The 14,972-nt window shown below is 36.5% G+C and overlaps 2 protein-coding genes across 4 annotated transcripts in view; both read left to right on the top strand.

Moving 5' to 3' along the window:
• Positions 1-3,910, top strand: part of LOC109851707 (dystroglycan-like) — a 64,250-nt gene extending 60,340 nt beyond the window's left edge. For all 3 annotated transcript variants that reach the window (XM_020422052.1, XM_020422062.1, XM_020422043.1), the window contains 6 exons: positions 58-247; positions 305-469; positions 550-786; positions 864-1,053; positions 1,140-1,820; positions 1,916-3,910. In XM_020422052.1, the coding sequence (XP_020277641.1) occupies positions 58-247; positions 305-469; positions 550-786; positions 864-1,053; positions 1,140-1,820; positions 1,916-2,139 (1,687 nt within the window). In that variant the 3' untranslated portion in view covers positions 2,140-3,910. The remainder of the gene's footprint in view (positions 1-57; positions 248-304; positions 470-549; positions 787-863; positions 1,054-1,139; positions 1,821-1,915) is intronic.
• Positions 3,911-7,911: 4,001 nt separating this feature from the next.
• LOC109853733 (carbonic anhydrase 2) overlaps positions 7,912-14,972 on the top strand; it is a 17,240-nt gene continuing 10,179 nt past the window's right edge. Inside the window, exons 1-2 of the mRNA XM_020426148.1 lie at positions 7,912-8,461; positions 13,992-14,192. Of these exons, the coding sequence (XP_020281737.1) occupies positions 8,425-8,461; positions 13,992-14,192 (238 nt within the window). The 5' untranslated portion in view covers positions 7,912-8,424. The remainder of the gene's footprint in view (positions 8,462-13,991; positions 14,193-14,972) is intronic.

Genomic DNA, 14,972 nt, shown 5'->3' with positions numbered 1-14,972 from the left:
CGATTATTTTTTGAATGAAATAGATAATTTTTTTTTTATCAAATATTTTTGCAACAGGCCGCTTGAAAACGACATATCAACCTGGAATTACGTATTGGTGGCTACTGACAGCGACGGCGCTAACGTCACCGACAGTCTTGACATTCATGTTCAGCAACACAAATCCAGCCGTAGCGTTAATCATGAATTCAGCATGAATTTGAGAATCGACAAACAATTCCCGACGGATGTTGATTGGGAATTGAAGGTGCGTATTTGTCAGTTTTATTTTCTGTAAAATTTCTAATTCTTCGGTCGATTACAGGTAATTCGAAGTCTGGCTGTACTTTATGGTGACAGAGACACAGACAAAATCACAGTTCGTGCCATCAATACGCAAGATCGCGAACAGGTCATTTTCATGTGGACTAACGATAGTCTTCCAAGAAGCAGCGAGTGTCCAAAAGAACATATCAACAGATTATTGCGCGTAAGAAAATAATTCATTAAAATCGTCTTCATTTTGTGAAATGACTTTTGTACTTAAACAACGACGAACAATGTCATCAGGTACTCGTCAACAGTGATGGGGACCCATCACACAGTTTAAGAGCAATTCTCGCTCCAGAAATCAGAGTCAAGCGCGTTACATATCACGGTATTGGACAATGCGAAGATATGAATCGTCCCGAGATACCAAAAGTCTCTACTGAAGAACCGAAAATTAATCGGCCACCGATACCGAGAAATCAAGTCGATATCGTCAATGCAACAGTCGGACAGTTGCTCGTATTTAAAGTGCCAGAGGTAAGTGCGTTTTGTATTTAATTAATATAAAATAATTTTGGAACATGTAATGCTCATCATTTTTCTTATTTTTGCAGGATACGTTCTTTGATTCTGAGGATGGATCTTCGCGTAACATGAAGATGTCGCTTTTGACAATCGATCGAACACCTATTGCATCTCACGAATGGTTGCAGTTCGACAGCAAAAATCAAGAATTTTACGGCGTGCCAATGGACAACGATGTTGGCCGCAAAGAATATCAGTTGGTAGCCACTGACAAAGAAGGTGAGATGTTATAAAGTTTTATTTAGAAAAAGAAAAACGATATTTATACGATGACATTTAAATGTTTAAAAACACTTTTATTGTAGGTGCGAGCGCTACAGATGGACTAGTCGTTGTCGTTCACCCGGCAAAATCGATGAAACACACAGTAGAGTTCTCAATGACGCTTGATATTCCGTATGATTCCTTCGCGCACTCCGCTCTTCAGAAGCGTAATTTCGTCGAGAAGCTGCGTGATCTCTACGGAGACAGAGACACGAGCTCCATTTCGTTGCACAGCATCACGAACGGAAGTACTGTCATCACATGGTACAACAGAACCTTGCCCGAGTCGTATTGCGCTCACGAGGAGATCAACAGATTGCGGTCCGTGCTCGTGAAGAGCGAGAACGATAGACGTTCCGTGACGGACGAGGTGCTAGAAGTGATGGGCACGAAATTTCCTGTGAAACAAATCACGGTGATTCCAACGGGAATTTGTCTTGGTGAATTAACGGGCATTCACTCACCGGACAGTCATATTCCACCGGTGGATGATTCCAAAACTGTTGGCACATTTCATGACGATTATCTTCTCACCTTCGTTCTGCCAGCTATCATTATAGCCGCCATGCTTATATTGGCTGGTATTGTCGCTTGCGTGCTACACAGACGAAGACGTAGTGGGAAAATGAGCGTCAGCGAACAAGACGACGAGCGTCAAAGTTTCCGAAGCAAAGGAATTCCCGTAATTTTCCAAGACGAACTGGACGAAAAGCCGGATCCCGGTAACGATACTTTTGCAATACATTAGTAAAAATGTACTAGTTCGATATTCCAGATTTCTTTCCGTCACATCGCGAGTTTTTTTTTTTTTTTCCAGGAAACAAATCGCCTGTTATTTTAAAAGAGGAAAAACCACCACTACCACCGCCGGAGTATCAGAAAGCCGAAGACGGTGCCGACATACCGATGCTGCCGAAAGAAAACTCCGAGGAACCGTACCAACCACCGCCGCCGTTCGCTACGAATCGCGACACCAATCGACAAAATCGTCCCAAACCAACTCCGACGTACAGAAAACCGCCCCCTTATGTGCCTCCCTAACAAAATACAGTCCACTCGCCTACACGCAAATACATGCTAGCAATGCTCGGAGATTCACCAGTACACAAACAAAACCAAATCACTTATAAAAAACAATCTCGAATTGGCGATAATGACGATGATAATCGTGGGACTCTGAGCTTTTATAGCGATGTTTGAAAGAAAGCTCTTCCATTCATCCGGTATGACAATATACTGTTTTGCGAAGTGTGAATGGAAGAACTTCCGTGAGAACCATCTTTCTTCAAATTTCGAATTTTACTTATTTTACATACATATGTGTATGAATACCGGCACGTCTTATTATTAGCGATTTAATCGGTAATGTATTCAAAAAAAATGGACTTCAAGTCACAAGACTTCAACACAAACTTATATATTCATGAATGACATTTTCTCTTTCTCGATCATCTATATTTCACGCGACAAAAAAAAAAGAAACGACTTTTCTAGGAAGTATGGGAATACAAATCACGTGTTGCCTTTCGTAAAGAATGCAATTATAGAGAACGATCAACTGTTCCAAACTCGATACGCGAATTTAGTTTAGATCGTTGTAGAACCGAGACAGCGATAGGATAAAAAAAAAAAAAAATAAAAAAAAAAAAGGACGTACTTTATTCGACTCTGTAGTATTCGAGACAGCAACGATACTCATAAATAAATATTTCAATAAGCAGTGCCATTTATTAAGCAATAAGGGTATCCGACTGTGAATAACAACACGCGCGTACGTGTATAATTATTAACTGCGGTTCTACGGATTTATTTCAACTACTGTTTACTACCAGATACACTAAAAAAGGACGGACTTAACGAAGTACATTGATATGATGTACCTTACAGCTTATAACACTGCCAGAATGACAAAACGCCACGATTTATCGCCAAGCGAGCCGAATATGTGAGAGGGAAATTTTCAGATATATAATGTATGTGTAACATATATATTCTTTTTCTCCCTATAATTGTTTCTTTTTTCAAAAATCCTCTATTTAGAATATTTCGAATAACGAAACGGAATTACTGACGAATAAACTGATAAACTGAGTGTAAGCTCACTTGGCGAGTCTTTATAATATAAGAAAAGAATAATATTGAAGAAAATTACAAAAAAAAAACAATGTTTTTGAAATATTATTTGAAAACAAAACAAAAAAACGATTGTGTGACACATCTCATGCAATGCCGTTGCAAAGTGACAGCAAATGCTTCCATTGGCACTGTAGGCCGTGCAGATAATTTATCTCAGATAAGGGAAACTAATGATAATATTATATTATAGATATACAAATATAAATATATATAAATATGTAATGTAACTAATTGCCGTTCGATAGATACCAGTCTGCAGTTATTTAGAAACAGCGTAAAAAAAACATTACTGCCAGACCAATCAACCATTTGGTATTTACTTTTTACTATATTCAAAAAAAAAAGGGAGACCCACATTTCTGTTCTACGCACAAGTTTACACGCTTTTACACGGTTTCACGTATATATATGTGCATATATTTTATACGTACATATATACATGTGAATTCGCACAATAAATTTTTTTATTCCTCGGATTCACATTCATATTGAACGCGTACGAGTTAGCATCGAAAAGTTAACTCAGGACGAGAAAAATACTACTAATGCGCACGTACATAAGAAACGAGACTATTAATTTAATTTAGACTTTACATAGTTACCAAGCCAAAAATAATTACTATTTAAAAAAAAAGAGAAAGGGATAAAGTATAATAAGAACGTATTTGTAATTAACGAAAAAAAAAAAAGAAAAAACGTGACTCGCACTCTTTAGAGCGCATTTTTTTAATAATAATTTTTGTAATTTTTTAATCGTGTTGTTGCGGGACACTACTACATTGTTCGTATATCCGGTGCGGCGAAAGAGTGCGGGGTATGGGTACCAGGCACGTATGCAGCTGTTTTTTCAATACCTCGACAGTTTCCTGATATTTTTTGCAAGGAAATATACGAGAAACGAAGGAAATTCGTGTGCGTGTTCCGAATTTGATTCCGTTTGTCGACTGCGGTTTTTGTCAACGGTCGATGAACGGATCGACGAATTTGTTAGGCGCGCCTATATGTGTTGGTGTGAATGCTGACAATTAATTTGTATGTAAAATGATGACAAGAGAAAATGTTTCGTATGCAAGCTATGAATAACAATATAATATAATATAATATAATATATATATATATATATATATACATAATACTTTACACACACATACACATTGTCTTTATATCGTAGAGAATGTAAGTATATGTCCCTAACGACAGAGGCAAGAAGAGCTCGTGATGCGACGTATAGAATTTTTTTATTTTTGATTAAACGTGTAAAAAATTTTAGAATCAATTTATAAGTAAAGATAAAATATAAACAACCGTTTTTAATAATATAAATTTGTCTTTTAATTACAAGAGAAAGCGCAATTGTTTTATTAAAAACATGTACAGTTCAATCTCGTAGAGTTCATCAAAAATGAGAAAAATCAGAGAGTCGCAAGTCATGAACTTTCCTTGTAAATATCCTTTATTGCATGGATCTTGTTTATCGCAGAATTTTAAACAAAAACAAAAATATTTGGTTTTTTTAATAAAATAATATGCTGTTTGTGTATCTCTCAATTGCTTTATGACAATTTATGTAGTAAATTACAAGAGATAAATGTTATTTTATTATTTTTATAATGTACTTATATTATAATCTACATATTACATTTAAAAGTTGAATATAACAAATTATATTATCTCGTGAAGTGAGATATATATTCTTTTAATTCTGATATTCCTTTGTGTGTGTATACACTTTTTACAAAATAATACACGTAAAAAAACATATAAATAGCGCGGATATTAAATTTAGCAGATCTACAAATCAGTGTGTCAATTTTACAAATCAAAACACGTGTATGTATCACCAGCATGTCAAATCCTGATTGTTTCATCCAAAAGATTCTATCACACATGCAAATTACTAAACGAAAAAAATAACTTTCTTATACTGATAAAGTTGGTGGGGATCGATGATAATTTTACACAACGCGATGCGTTATAAACAGTCGGTATAAAACACAAGAATTTTTATGTTCCGTTTGGTGATCTGCGGTAAACAAGCACAATTCATATCATGCTTCTAATCATATCATTGCTCCACGCAATTCTTTAAGCGCTACAATTATTACGTTACTATGAAAATAATACTGTGTACAAGACACACAGGCATACGGTACTTATATAAAATAGAAAAATTAAAAAACCAAAAAAAAAAAAAAAAAATGCGTAAGAAGACACTTTGAAGAAAATGTACTTCACAAAGAGCACATTTGACAGCGGTGACTTTTTCCTGGCCTGTATGTAAGAAAGGATCGAAAGTATTTTGTAACTGTGTAAAAAGAGATGGAGTGAAGACGAATTTTGTGAAATTGACGTGACTTTCGGCCGCTTTCTGAGAAATCGGACTAATGGTAAGCACGAAATATAAAAAGTTCCATTAGAGAGAAATAAGAGAAAAGTGGGAGAAAAAGAGCTATTTCGCGTAGCCCGTACGAACACGTTGTATACATAGCTATATATAAATATAAATATAAATATAAATATATACACCTAAGAATAACATATATTGACTGGAATTTTCAGATTATTTTTATTCGCTATAAGTATACATACGCTTCGATATATATATATACACATACCGGTGAGAAAGTTTGCGTTGACGCGAAACGCGGAGCGGGTAAGTTTTTTCATGTAACACATGCTTCTCCGCGCTAATAACGAGACCGTTGACACTTATGTTTTATAAGTTCGCTAAATGACATATCTCAAAAGATGAAAAAAAAGTAAGAGAAAAACGCGAAAAGCGTCGGGGGTTGAGCAAGCGCTTCAAGAAACGAAATAATTGTGCGCACGCGCGATTATTTTGAGACCATGTAACGATATATCGCTTGTCGATGATAAATGGAGAGAAAAAACATATATCGAATTAGTAATATACATAGGTATATATATATATATATATCTGTGTGTGTATATATATATATATATATATATATATATACAGAGTGTTACATAAAGACCGTATCACTGTTCGTAGGCAAGTAGAAAAAAGAATTAATAAACCATTTTAGGATACCATGCGTTTTTATATAATATACGCTTGCATTTCTGCATCATTCGTGTGTGTTAAATATAATCCTTCAAGGATCTCTCTCCAGCTAAGGAGCTCACATCTCGCTGTCATCAGTATGTCAAACAATTGTGCGAGCGGAGTCACGCGATGAAGATTAATCTTCATCGGATCACGTGTCCAGTCGAAGGCTTTTGATCAATAGCTATTCGATTCGATTTCGTTAAATATTCTATTGGGTAATTTCCAGGCAGTCACGATAATCTTTATACGCAATTTACCTTCATTATCGTAAAGTACTAGGTTTTTCCTTTGAAAGATGAATTCCTCTCTGTTTTTTTTGTTTATCACATTATTTTGTTACTGAGTGAGTATTTGAAGAATAGCGACTTCGGGCTTTTCTAGGCGTGAGATATGTAGATAAAATATTTACTTCCAAGATTATTCTATTTTAGTTTATCTTTAAATTCTTAAGATATTTACTTCCGAGATTGTTCTACTTTATTTTATCTTTAAATTCTAATGATATCTTTGCAGAAATTTAATATCCAAAATAATACTTACTTTGAGAATTAAAAACACTTCAATTTTTAATATTCAAAAAATAAATTTTGTTTAATATCACATTGGTATTAAAAATTTCTGTAAGGATAGTAAAATTCTGAAATCAGGTTAGGCACACGTCAAAATCTATAAAAATCACCTTTTTTTGATTAAAATTACAGACAAAAATCGTTAATTTGCAAATCGGTGTTACATAACATTTTTCGAAACCAGATAATACAAATACGATTTTCTTTTGTTTCACACTGTACGTTCATTCTATTCTAAAATATGCACAGTTTTTTGTTGCGTAACGCGAAAGAATGAATACATTTCTTATCACCTTGTAACGTGGACAAGATTGAAATTTTTGCATTAAAATAGTATAAAAGCAACGAGTTTTAAGTGGCTGTAAAATATATACGTATATTAACGCGTACGTTTTCTCTTGTAAACGAACAAGAAGTAAATTGTTCAAGACGATATATATTAAACGATAATGAGAAAGAGATGTGTACGTGCTTCGTGAGCGACTGAATCGCTTAGTGGTTGCTAACACGAAAGAAAGATAAACATCTTTCATTTCGATACGTGTGTATGTATGCGTGTGTGTGAAAGAGTGATTCAAAATCTAATCTTATCTTCGTAGCGATGAAAGAATTCATTAACTAATTCTTATCTGTAACGTTGTCAAGTATAAATATAACCAATATAATGGTTAATTTCATACATACTCGGTTGTGCGATGAGATGTGACAATTTCGTCAAAAAGATTTTTCCATCTGTAATTGAAAGTTTTCGAAGTTTTTCTTCGTGGCACCGATCCGATGAACAAATATGCGTATGATTATCAGATTTTATTAGACATCTCTGAAGATCTTTTATTCAAATCGGAAAGATCAGAGTTCTCTCGCTAATCGATCATCGATCGAGCGCGTCGCGCATCGACACGTGAACGCGCCGCTACACGCGCAACGCACGACGCGCATGGTGGGGAATCGCGCACGTGTAAATATTTACCGGCGCATGCGCGGCTGGCCACTCCTGGTTGTCACGTGATCGCGCGCAATATAAAGCGCCACCAACGAACCGGCCGATATTACGGCCGAAGAAGTGAACGCGTGTAGCTTACCGGTTTCTGGGGATCGTAGAGAAGAAACAAGGATCGCAAGAAAACTCGGCAGCACTCGACAGTGTTGTCCAGAGAAGCGTTGCGTGAGCACGTGGGTCGCGCGGTAAAAAAAAAAAAACAACACGCTCTCGCAATAAATCTTAACAAGAAATTGTTCTCTTCGCGCCTCCGTTTCCAGAACAGGCGCTTTTGCTTGACGCGAAGAAGAGAAGAGAACACGATCGTGTCTCGTTTTCTTCTTTTTATCTCCCTTGAAGACTCGGTCAACCGGTTGGACGACCGCGGCAAAAAGACCGCGTCTATGAAATTTTTAAGACGTCGCATTAACCGGTAATTGCGGGAAACGCGCAAGTTTTAGAGACTCACTTTAACGCAAGTTCGGCGTAATCAGACAAAACGAGCGGGTGCAAACTCTACTCGGATCTCAACTTCGCAGATCTCAATTTTTCATAGATCGCCTGTGCTCGCGATGGGTTCGAAAGACGTGTGGGATTATTATCAGAACGGTAAGTGTTCTAAATAACTAAGTTTTACTAAGTTGCGCCACTATATAAACGGTGTTAATTTTATGAATAAGCTTGAATTTGCAATTCTGCGTGTTGCATAACTTGCGTTGGTCGAGTGCGTTCGAGGTTTGTACAAATTTGTGTCGATTGTGAAAATACATACATACGTACATTTTCTCTTTTATGACTGTTTAAGTACAAAATTGTGAAACAAAAAAAAAAGAAAAAAGAAACAATCGTTAGAAAAAGTTTGAACGATTTAATTTCCGGAGCAATTGCTTGCGCAATTCATCAAATTTCCTGTCCATTTCCCGTCCGTCATCATTTAATATTCGGCCGTGTTTTCTCCGTACGATTCACATCGGATAAGCGCGCGTCGTTGTTATTGATTGGCTACTTTGTCAATCGGCGTGCATTCGCGATCATCAATATGCATACAACTGCGATATTTTTGTGCTTAAATGTTACAATCGCTACTACGCGGTCGCTGGTCTAGTAGTACCACTTTCGCCGTTTGAGATTAAATACAGCGTATACATGTTTGCGATAACTTCTATCGCCAGAGTTAATTGAATTGATCGCTGCGGCGGGGCGTGAACCAATTTCATTTATAAATCAGAATTAATTTGTGAAAAGTTCCATTTAAAAGAAAGAAAGACCGCGATGATAGAGAATATTTTGGAACTATTTCAAACATAAAAGTGTGCGTGCTTTTGTGTACATGTAATTAGTTAAAATTTTTAATTGGCCGAAAAATACATCTGTTAATTGCCACAGTTTTTTTTTCTTCATTTACTTCTACGACCGTGAGAAATTATTGTTTTCTCTTTCTTGATCTAACAGTAAAAAGTTGGACATAACGAGCTTGTCGACTTTTTCATTTCGTCGCGCCACAAGGCTTCTTAGGCTGCGTTAAAAATAATATTACAGCTGTACAGAAAGAGAAATATGAAACGCCACACGTGTTTCCTCTTATCCTTCTCGATTTCTTCGTTCAAGTTGAGATCTTGCTGAAATTCTGCGATGCAACAACCACGCGATATGAGCTTGTTTTCCTCTACGCATATATTAATTTCATCTTGCACATTTGATATTTCAAATAATATCTTATTATCATAATAAGAATAAAAATTCTTAAAAGCAAAATATTTCAATTAACTTTTTCAAGTGTGTCAATCATCAACTTTACTAATTTGTTCACAAGTATATTATTACTTAATCAAAATATAGAAAAAAATTTAAAGAATCCGAGATCGTTTATTTATTAATAATTTATTTTCTTTTAACGATGTAAACGTAGAAATGTGAACAATGTGCATTATAAATCGTTTTGTTACCAAGACAAGTGCCTTTTCAGTAAATGTTACGTAAACGAATAAAATGAATAGAAAGTATGTAAAATATGTATATAATAGAATATAGAAATAGAAACAAATTCTTGGGAAGAGAAAAAAAAAGAAAGAAATTGTGAGAATTCCTAGGAGAGACTTATGTTTCTCGTCCCGTTCGAATGTACATACGTTCTTTTTCGGCACTCAGCTTTCGAATGACACAAAAGGCTCACTGACCCGGGGCCATTGTCTTCTCGCAGGAATACAGGGCGAGCGGGCCGTGCCAAGCGACGGGGGTGCTTTCCTCGCAGCCTTCGTGGAACACGGGGCACGACTCCGTGGGTAAATGAAAATCAATAGTTTTCTTCCGTAGTACTTGTAGGCCGATGCACCTGTTCCCGCGGAAAGTACAGGGCACGCGCACACATACATATAATACACATATACGGACCATGCGGCCGCAGTCTCCCACGCATACGTATACACGTGGTCGTGCACGTGCAGCGACACGCACACAAAAGCAAGTGGTCGCAGACCCAGTTTCACTTTGTTCCGCCGTCGGGGTTGCCGTGCATGCCCCCGAAACGCCCTTAATCTCGAGTCAATTTGTCAGCGCTATCTTTCAGCCGATTGCGACTGCGAGCGAGCGCACCGGAGTGTCGTGATTTGCATGTATCCTCCGTTCGCTTGCCAACATGAGACACAGACGAAACCTTGTAAAAGGATGATTAAGTCATTTGGCACTTGAAACGTGCCGCAAACCTGGCCGCGATGCCGGAAAAGAGGCGCTCGTTCCTTGAAATTGATCGATGTATTCTGTCATAAATTATTTGGAAGAATCTTTCGCGTTCCCACGATGCTCTCTCGTGTAATTGCGACTTACTGTTCCGCAGCCAAGTGTTTTCCGTGGGATTATTTATCTTGTTTACAATTCGTGATGAATCGAAGAACTGAGCGCAGTTTCTTTAAGCGTGAGATCATGTATACAATAATATCTACTCATTTTAATAAAGTAAGAACTTCTTTCCTTATTAATGTTTTTTTTTATGGTTCTATGTATTAAGTTTTGATTGCAGAAATTGTAAGTGAAACTAAAAATAATTTTATTTAGAATTCTGATTTTTAGGCCGACGTTGTAATGCGCACGAAATTACAATGTTGGCATTACGTAATAGCAGTCTTCTTGTTCGTATGTTCCGCCTGTTTATCTAACGAGAATTCTCGATTTTAATCGCGCTTCTGATAAATTGAAAGTAAATAGAGATCTGTTAGTTAACATAATTCCGACATTAATTTTCTGATTTGAAATAATCGTGTAATTCGTCGCAAAGCGGCATTTTCAAAGCAATTGTAATCAAAGTGAAAGCAATTGTTTTTTTTTTTTTTTGAAAATACGTACAAGACCAAGTTGTTAAAAGATTAATAAAATTTAATGATTACACACGCACACACACATACACGCAAAAGATTGTGCCTCCATTCGTGTGTTACGTACTTCTACACGGCACGCGCTATCGTGATATACTTTGTATCGATTTAGGTTGTCGCCGAGGCAAATATGATTTCAATCGAATCCCAAGATAAAAATAGAAAACGCTCATTTACTCTCACCAAGTTAAGAATAAAAAAACTTCTCTTTGAAGGGAGAGAGAAACGCAAACTGTTAACATGTGAACGCGTAGTCGGCAACTTTTATAATTCCAAAACGAGCTCTTTTTACGAGCCACGTAATCCCCGGGAGGATTTTTTTTTTTTTTTATTTGGAATTGCTCAATCCACACGTGTACAACATACTCTTCGTGTCACTCATGAAAAGTTCACAGTACGTTATTCTGTCGAGAAGCATTGTTTTTTCACGCGCGATCACATGTGCATTGTATCGCTCGTCTGCAACACAAGCCGCAAATGTCGAGAGACATCTTCCAATAATGTATGTACGTTATTGCGTTGTAAATATTGTGCATTGAATGTGTGGAAATGTCAGCGATTCCGAAGAAAACGAAAGCTTCAGTCGACAATCACAAACAGAATAAGAGAGAATCGTGAAATCCTCTCGCGCGTGAAATTGTGCGTTACGCGGTCAGTTGCATTTTCGCGTTGAAGACGATTAACTTGCAAATTGTTCATTGACAATCAGATGGCTGTCGTTTCAGGAGTGCGCGCCTTTTATGCGCGCAAGTGAAATTTAACTCGCGCGCGCGACTTGTTTGCATAGCGTAATTGTTTATTCCAATGGCGTGTTTCTTGTCTCTTTTCCTTCTTAGAATTAAAGTATGCCTACTGCATTATTTAAAAATGCAAAAAACAAATTAACATTTATATGTATATTGCTATTTAAAAAGGAAAATATTATAATAATATTACGTTAATATTTTGAGTTTATGAGTTTCGGTAAATCTCAAAATGACAATAGTCTGAGTAATTTTCGTGAATATCCGATGCAAAATGTTTTTTTTTTTTTATTTACGTACACATATATATGTAGCATTTTGGGTAAATATCAGAAGAAATGTCTCCGATTTATCTCTGTATTGAATAATTTCGTTGTATGTATACAATCTGTTGATAATCGTCTCAATCAGATATCTGACGAATATCGCGATTTTTCGCGTACACAGTTAACGAAATGTTTTTCGATCTAGTTCCAACCGGATAAAAAAGCGGTTATTGCCGCGTGTTGCTTTGTCACCAGCTATCCTTCAATGGGAATTCACGTGACGCCGATCTCAATGCCATAGACAGATTTATAACACTCTTACGCTTTACGAATGACTAAATCGCTTCGCTAGCGCAACAAGTACACTTCCAACAAGTTTATGAACGATTTTGCAAAGAACTGTCTTTTGTGACTTTTATATAATTGTGAGAAAACTCAATAATAAATAATTTACAGTCGAGAATACGTTCTAAATCCACATGTTAATTTATTACATATAACGTTATATAAAATTATATAAATAATATAACATTTTATATAATAATAATATTAATTTTGTATTTCGAGTTTTTTCGATGTCTAAATGTGAACTTAAATATATAATTATTGTTTCTTTCACAAAATGTTTTTTTATGCATTGTTATAACTAACTACGCGAAAACAGTTTTGCCGCGATCATCAATTTAAGTTCGCAATAGATTGCAATTCCAACTTATGTATTCGACAAAGAGATAAGACAACATATGTAGCAGCACGTGTCAAGAATGATATATATTATACGCTCGTCGAGCGCGTCTCGGACTGTTTTATGTAATTTACATTATTGCGTGTCATAGTTATATGTAAACACGTTTCGGAGCTGAACGTATTGTGGAAACTGACGACGCGCGTTACCGAGGACTCGTGTTTTTTCGCATGAATCGATTGACGCAAATCGATGTCTCTTGTGTAATTTCGTAAAATATTAATATCGCGATATTATTAATTTCAACTCTCGTATTTCTTCTTATTGCTCGCACGCCGCGAGACGACACGATATGTTTGGCATCTAATTACACACAGCAAATAATATCGTTATCACGTGCTTCGATAAAGAAAGATTAATGGCACGTGACGTACGTTGCTGATAAGAAAATGCGCGATTATTTAAGGATAATATAAATGCTTGATCAGCTTTCTCTCTGTGTCGTCGAAATTAATCTTCAGACCCGGAGATAACCACAGTTCATCTCCGGGATTATTATTTTTTTTAAATAATATTTATAAGCGCGTGTAAAAGTGTATTCAAAACACGATAAATTATATAAGTCTCAACATGCGAATTTCTCACATTGTTTATAAGTCTGTTATCTTCAAACTTTGTTTATTAGATTTTGTCGCTGCGTCACATAAGTGGCAAATATTTATTACGTACAATCTTTCACATGTGCACGGATTAAATAAAAGAACAAAATCATAGATCGTAATTTTGAAAACAAACGTTTATCAATTATCAGCACGTGGCACGATTAAAAGTTTGTTTTATAACTTGCCACGTGTGAGCGAGCTCTTTCGGGTCTTTAATTTGTTTGAGCGAGCTCACATCGCTAAACAGTATTAATAGTATCTTATTCTTGCAAATCTGAAGTCTGTGTTTCATTCTTCAGTGAAATATTGTATTTACAGATGATATCAAAAAGGAAAGAAACAGATAATTTGGTTTTACTCTTGCTTTAACAGTGTCGAGGGTTTACTCTCTTACATTTTTTTTCCTTTGTCGCAGGACCCAGCACGTGGGTGACAAAATTCCCGATGGCTGCCGGCTCGAGACAGAGTCCGGTAAACATCGAGACCAGACGAGCGGAATCCGATCACGAGGCTCTGAGCAGCAAACCATTGCGTTGGAAATATCCGGCCACGGCTTCGCGGAAGTTGGTTAATCCAGGTTATTGTTGGCGAGTGGATACCGATGGCGAAGGCACATGTGAGTTAGCGCATTTTGAACGTCGTTTCGAATCGAATTTCTTGTAACAAATGATGTGCTATCGGTTCTTCTTTGTTGCCTGAAATCGCGCGTGTGCGTCACGCGTGTACGTCACGCGAGAAATCATTAGCACGTTTAACGATTATGTTAATGGCGGAGGTGAACACTCCGTTTGTGTGGGAATACGCGAAAGAAAGTCGTTTCTGTCTAGGAGAAACTCGTTTATTTTTATGACAAACAAGAAGAAGAAGAAGAAGAAGATGCGATTGCGGTCGACACTTTGAATTGCAGATTATCGCGGGGATGCAAATGCGGCCTGTTGCGAAATTGGTGCAGCGCCGATCGTCTATCCGGAGACGATGATCCGGTGTAATTTTAGATGATTGTACGCGATATAAATTTAACCGCGCATAACATTTCCTATAAACAAGTCTGTTAGCGTATTTGGCTGCCGATGCCAAATACATACATAATAATTCTAAAATCTTAACTATTTTATTTCTAATAATCGTCGCGAGTTGAAAATACGCAATAAATATTATTGACAAAGTGTGACTTCGGTGTAACTCCGAAAATTCAAAATTATCACAGTAACGCTAAGTTTATGTAGATTTAAAAAGAGATATCATAAAAGAGAGATACCACAAATATTAAGAAATAGAATAAATTACAAAGAACCTCTGGTGTATACACAGTTTGTCCGGAAAGTTCCCGGACTGATTTTTTCTAGCGCGGGTAAGCGGCGCTATCGAGCGGTCAACGCTGGAACTACTTAGTATA

This window comes from Pseudomyrmex gracilis, unplaced genomic scaffold (assembly GCF_002006095.1).
Source record: "Pseudomyrmex gracilis isolate BER0280 unplaced genomic scaffold, ASM200609v1 scaffold_0, whole genome shotgun sequence".
Classification (NCBI taxonomy): domain Eukaryota; kingdom Metazoa; phylum Arthropoda; class Insecta; order Hymenoptera; family Formicidae; genus Pseudomyrmex; species Pseudomyrmex gracilis.
The sequence above is the reverse complement of the archived record's forward strand: the minus strand, read 5'-3'. Positions and strand labels throughout refer to the sequence as shown.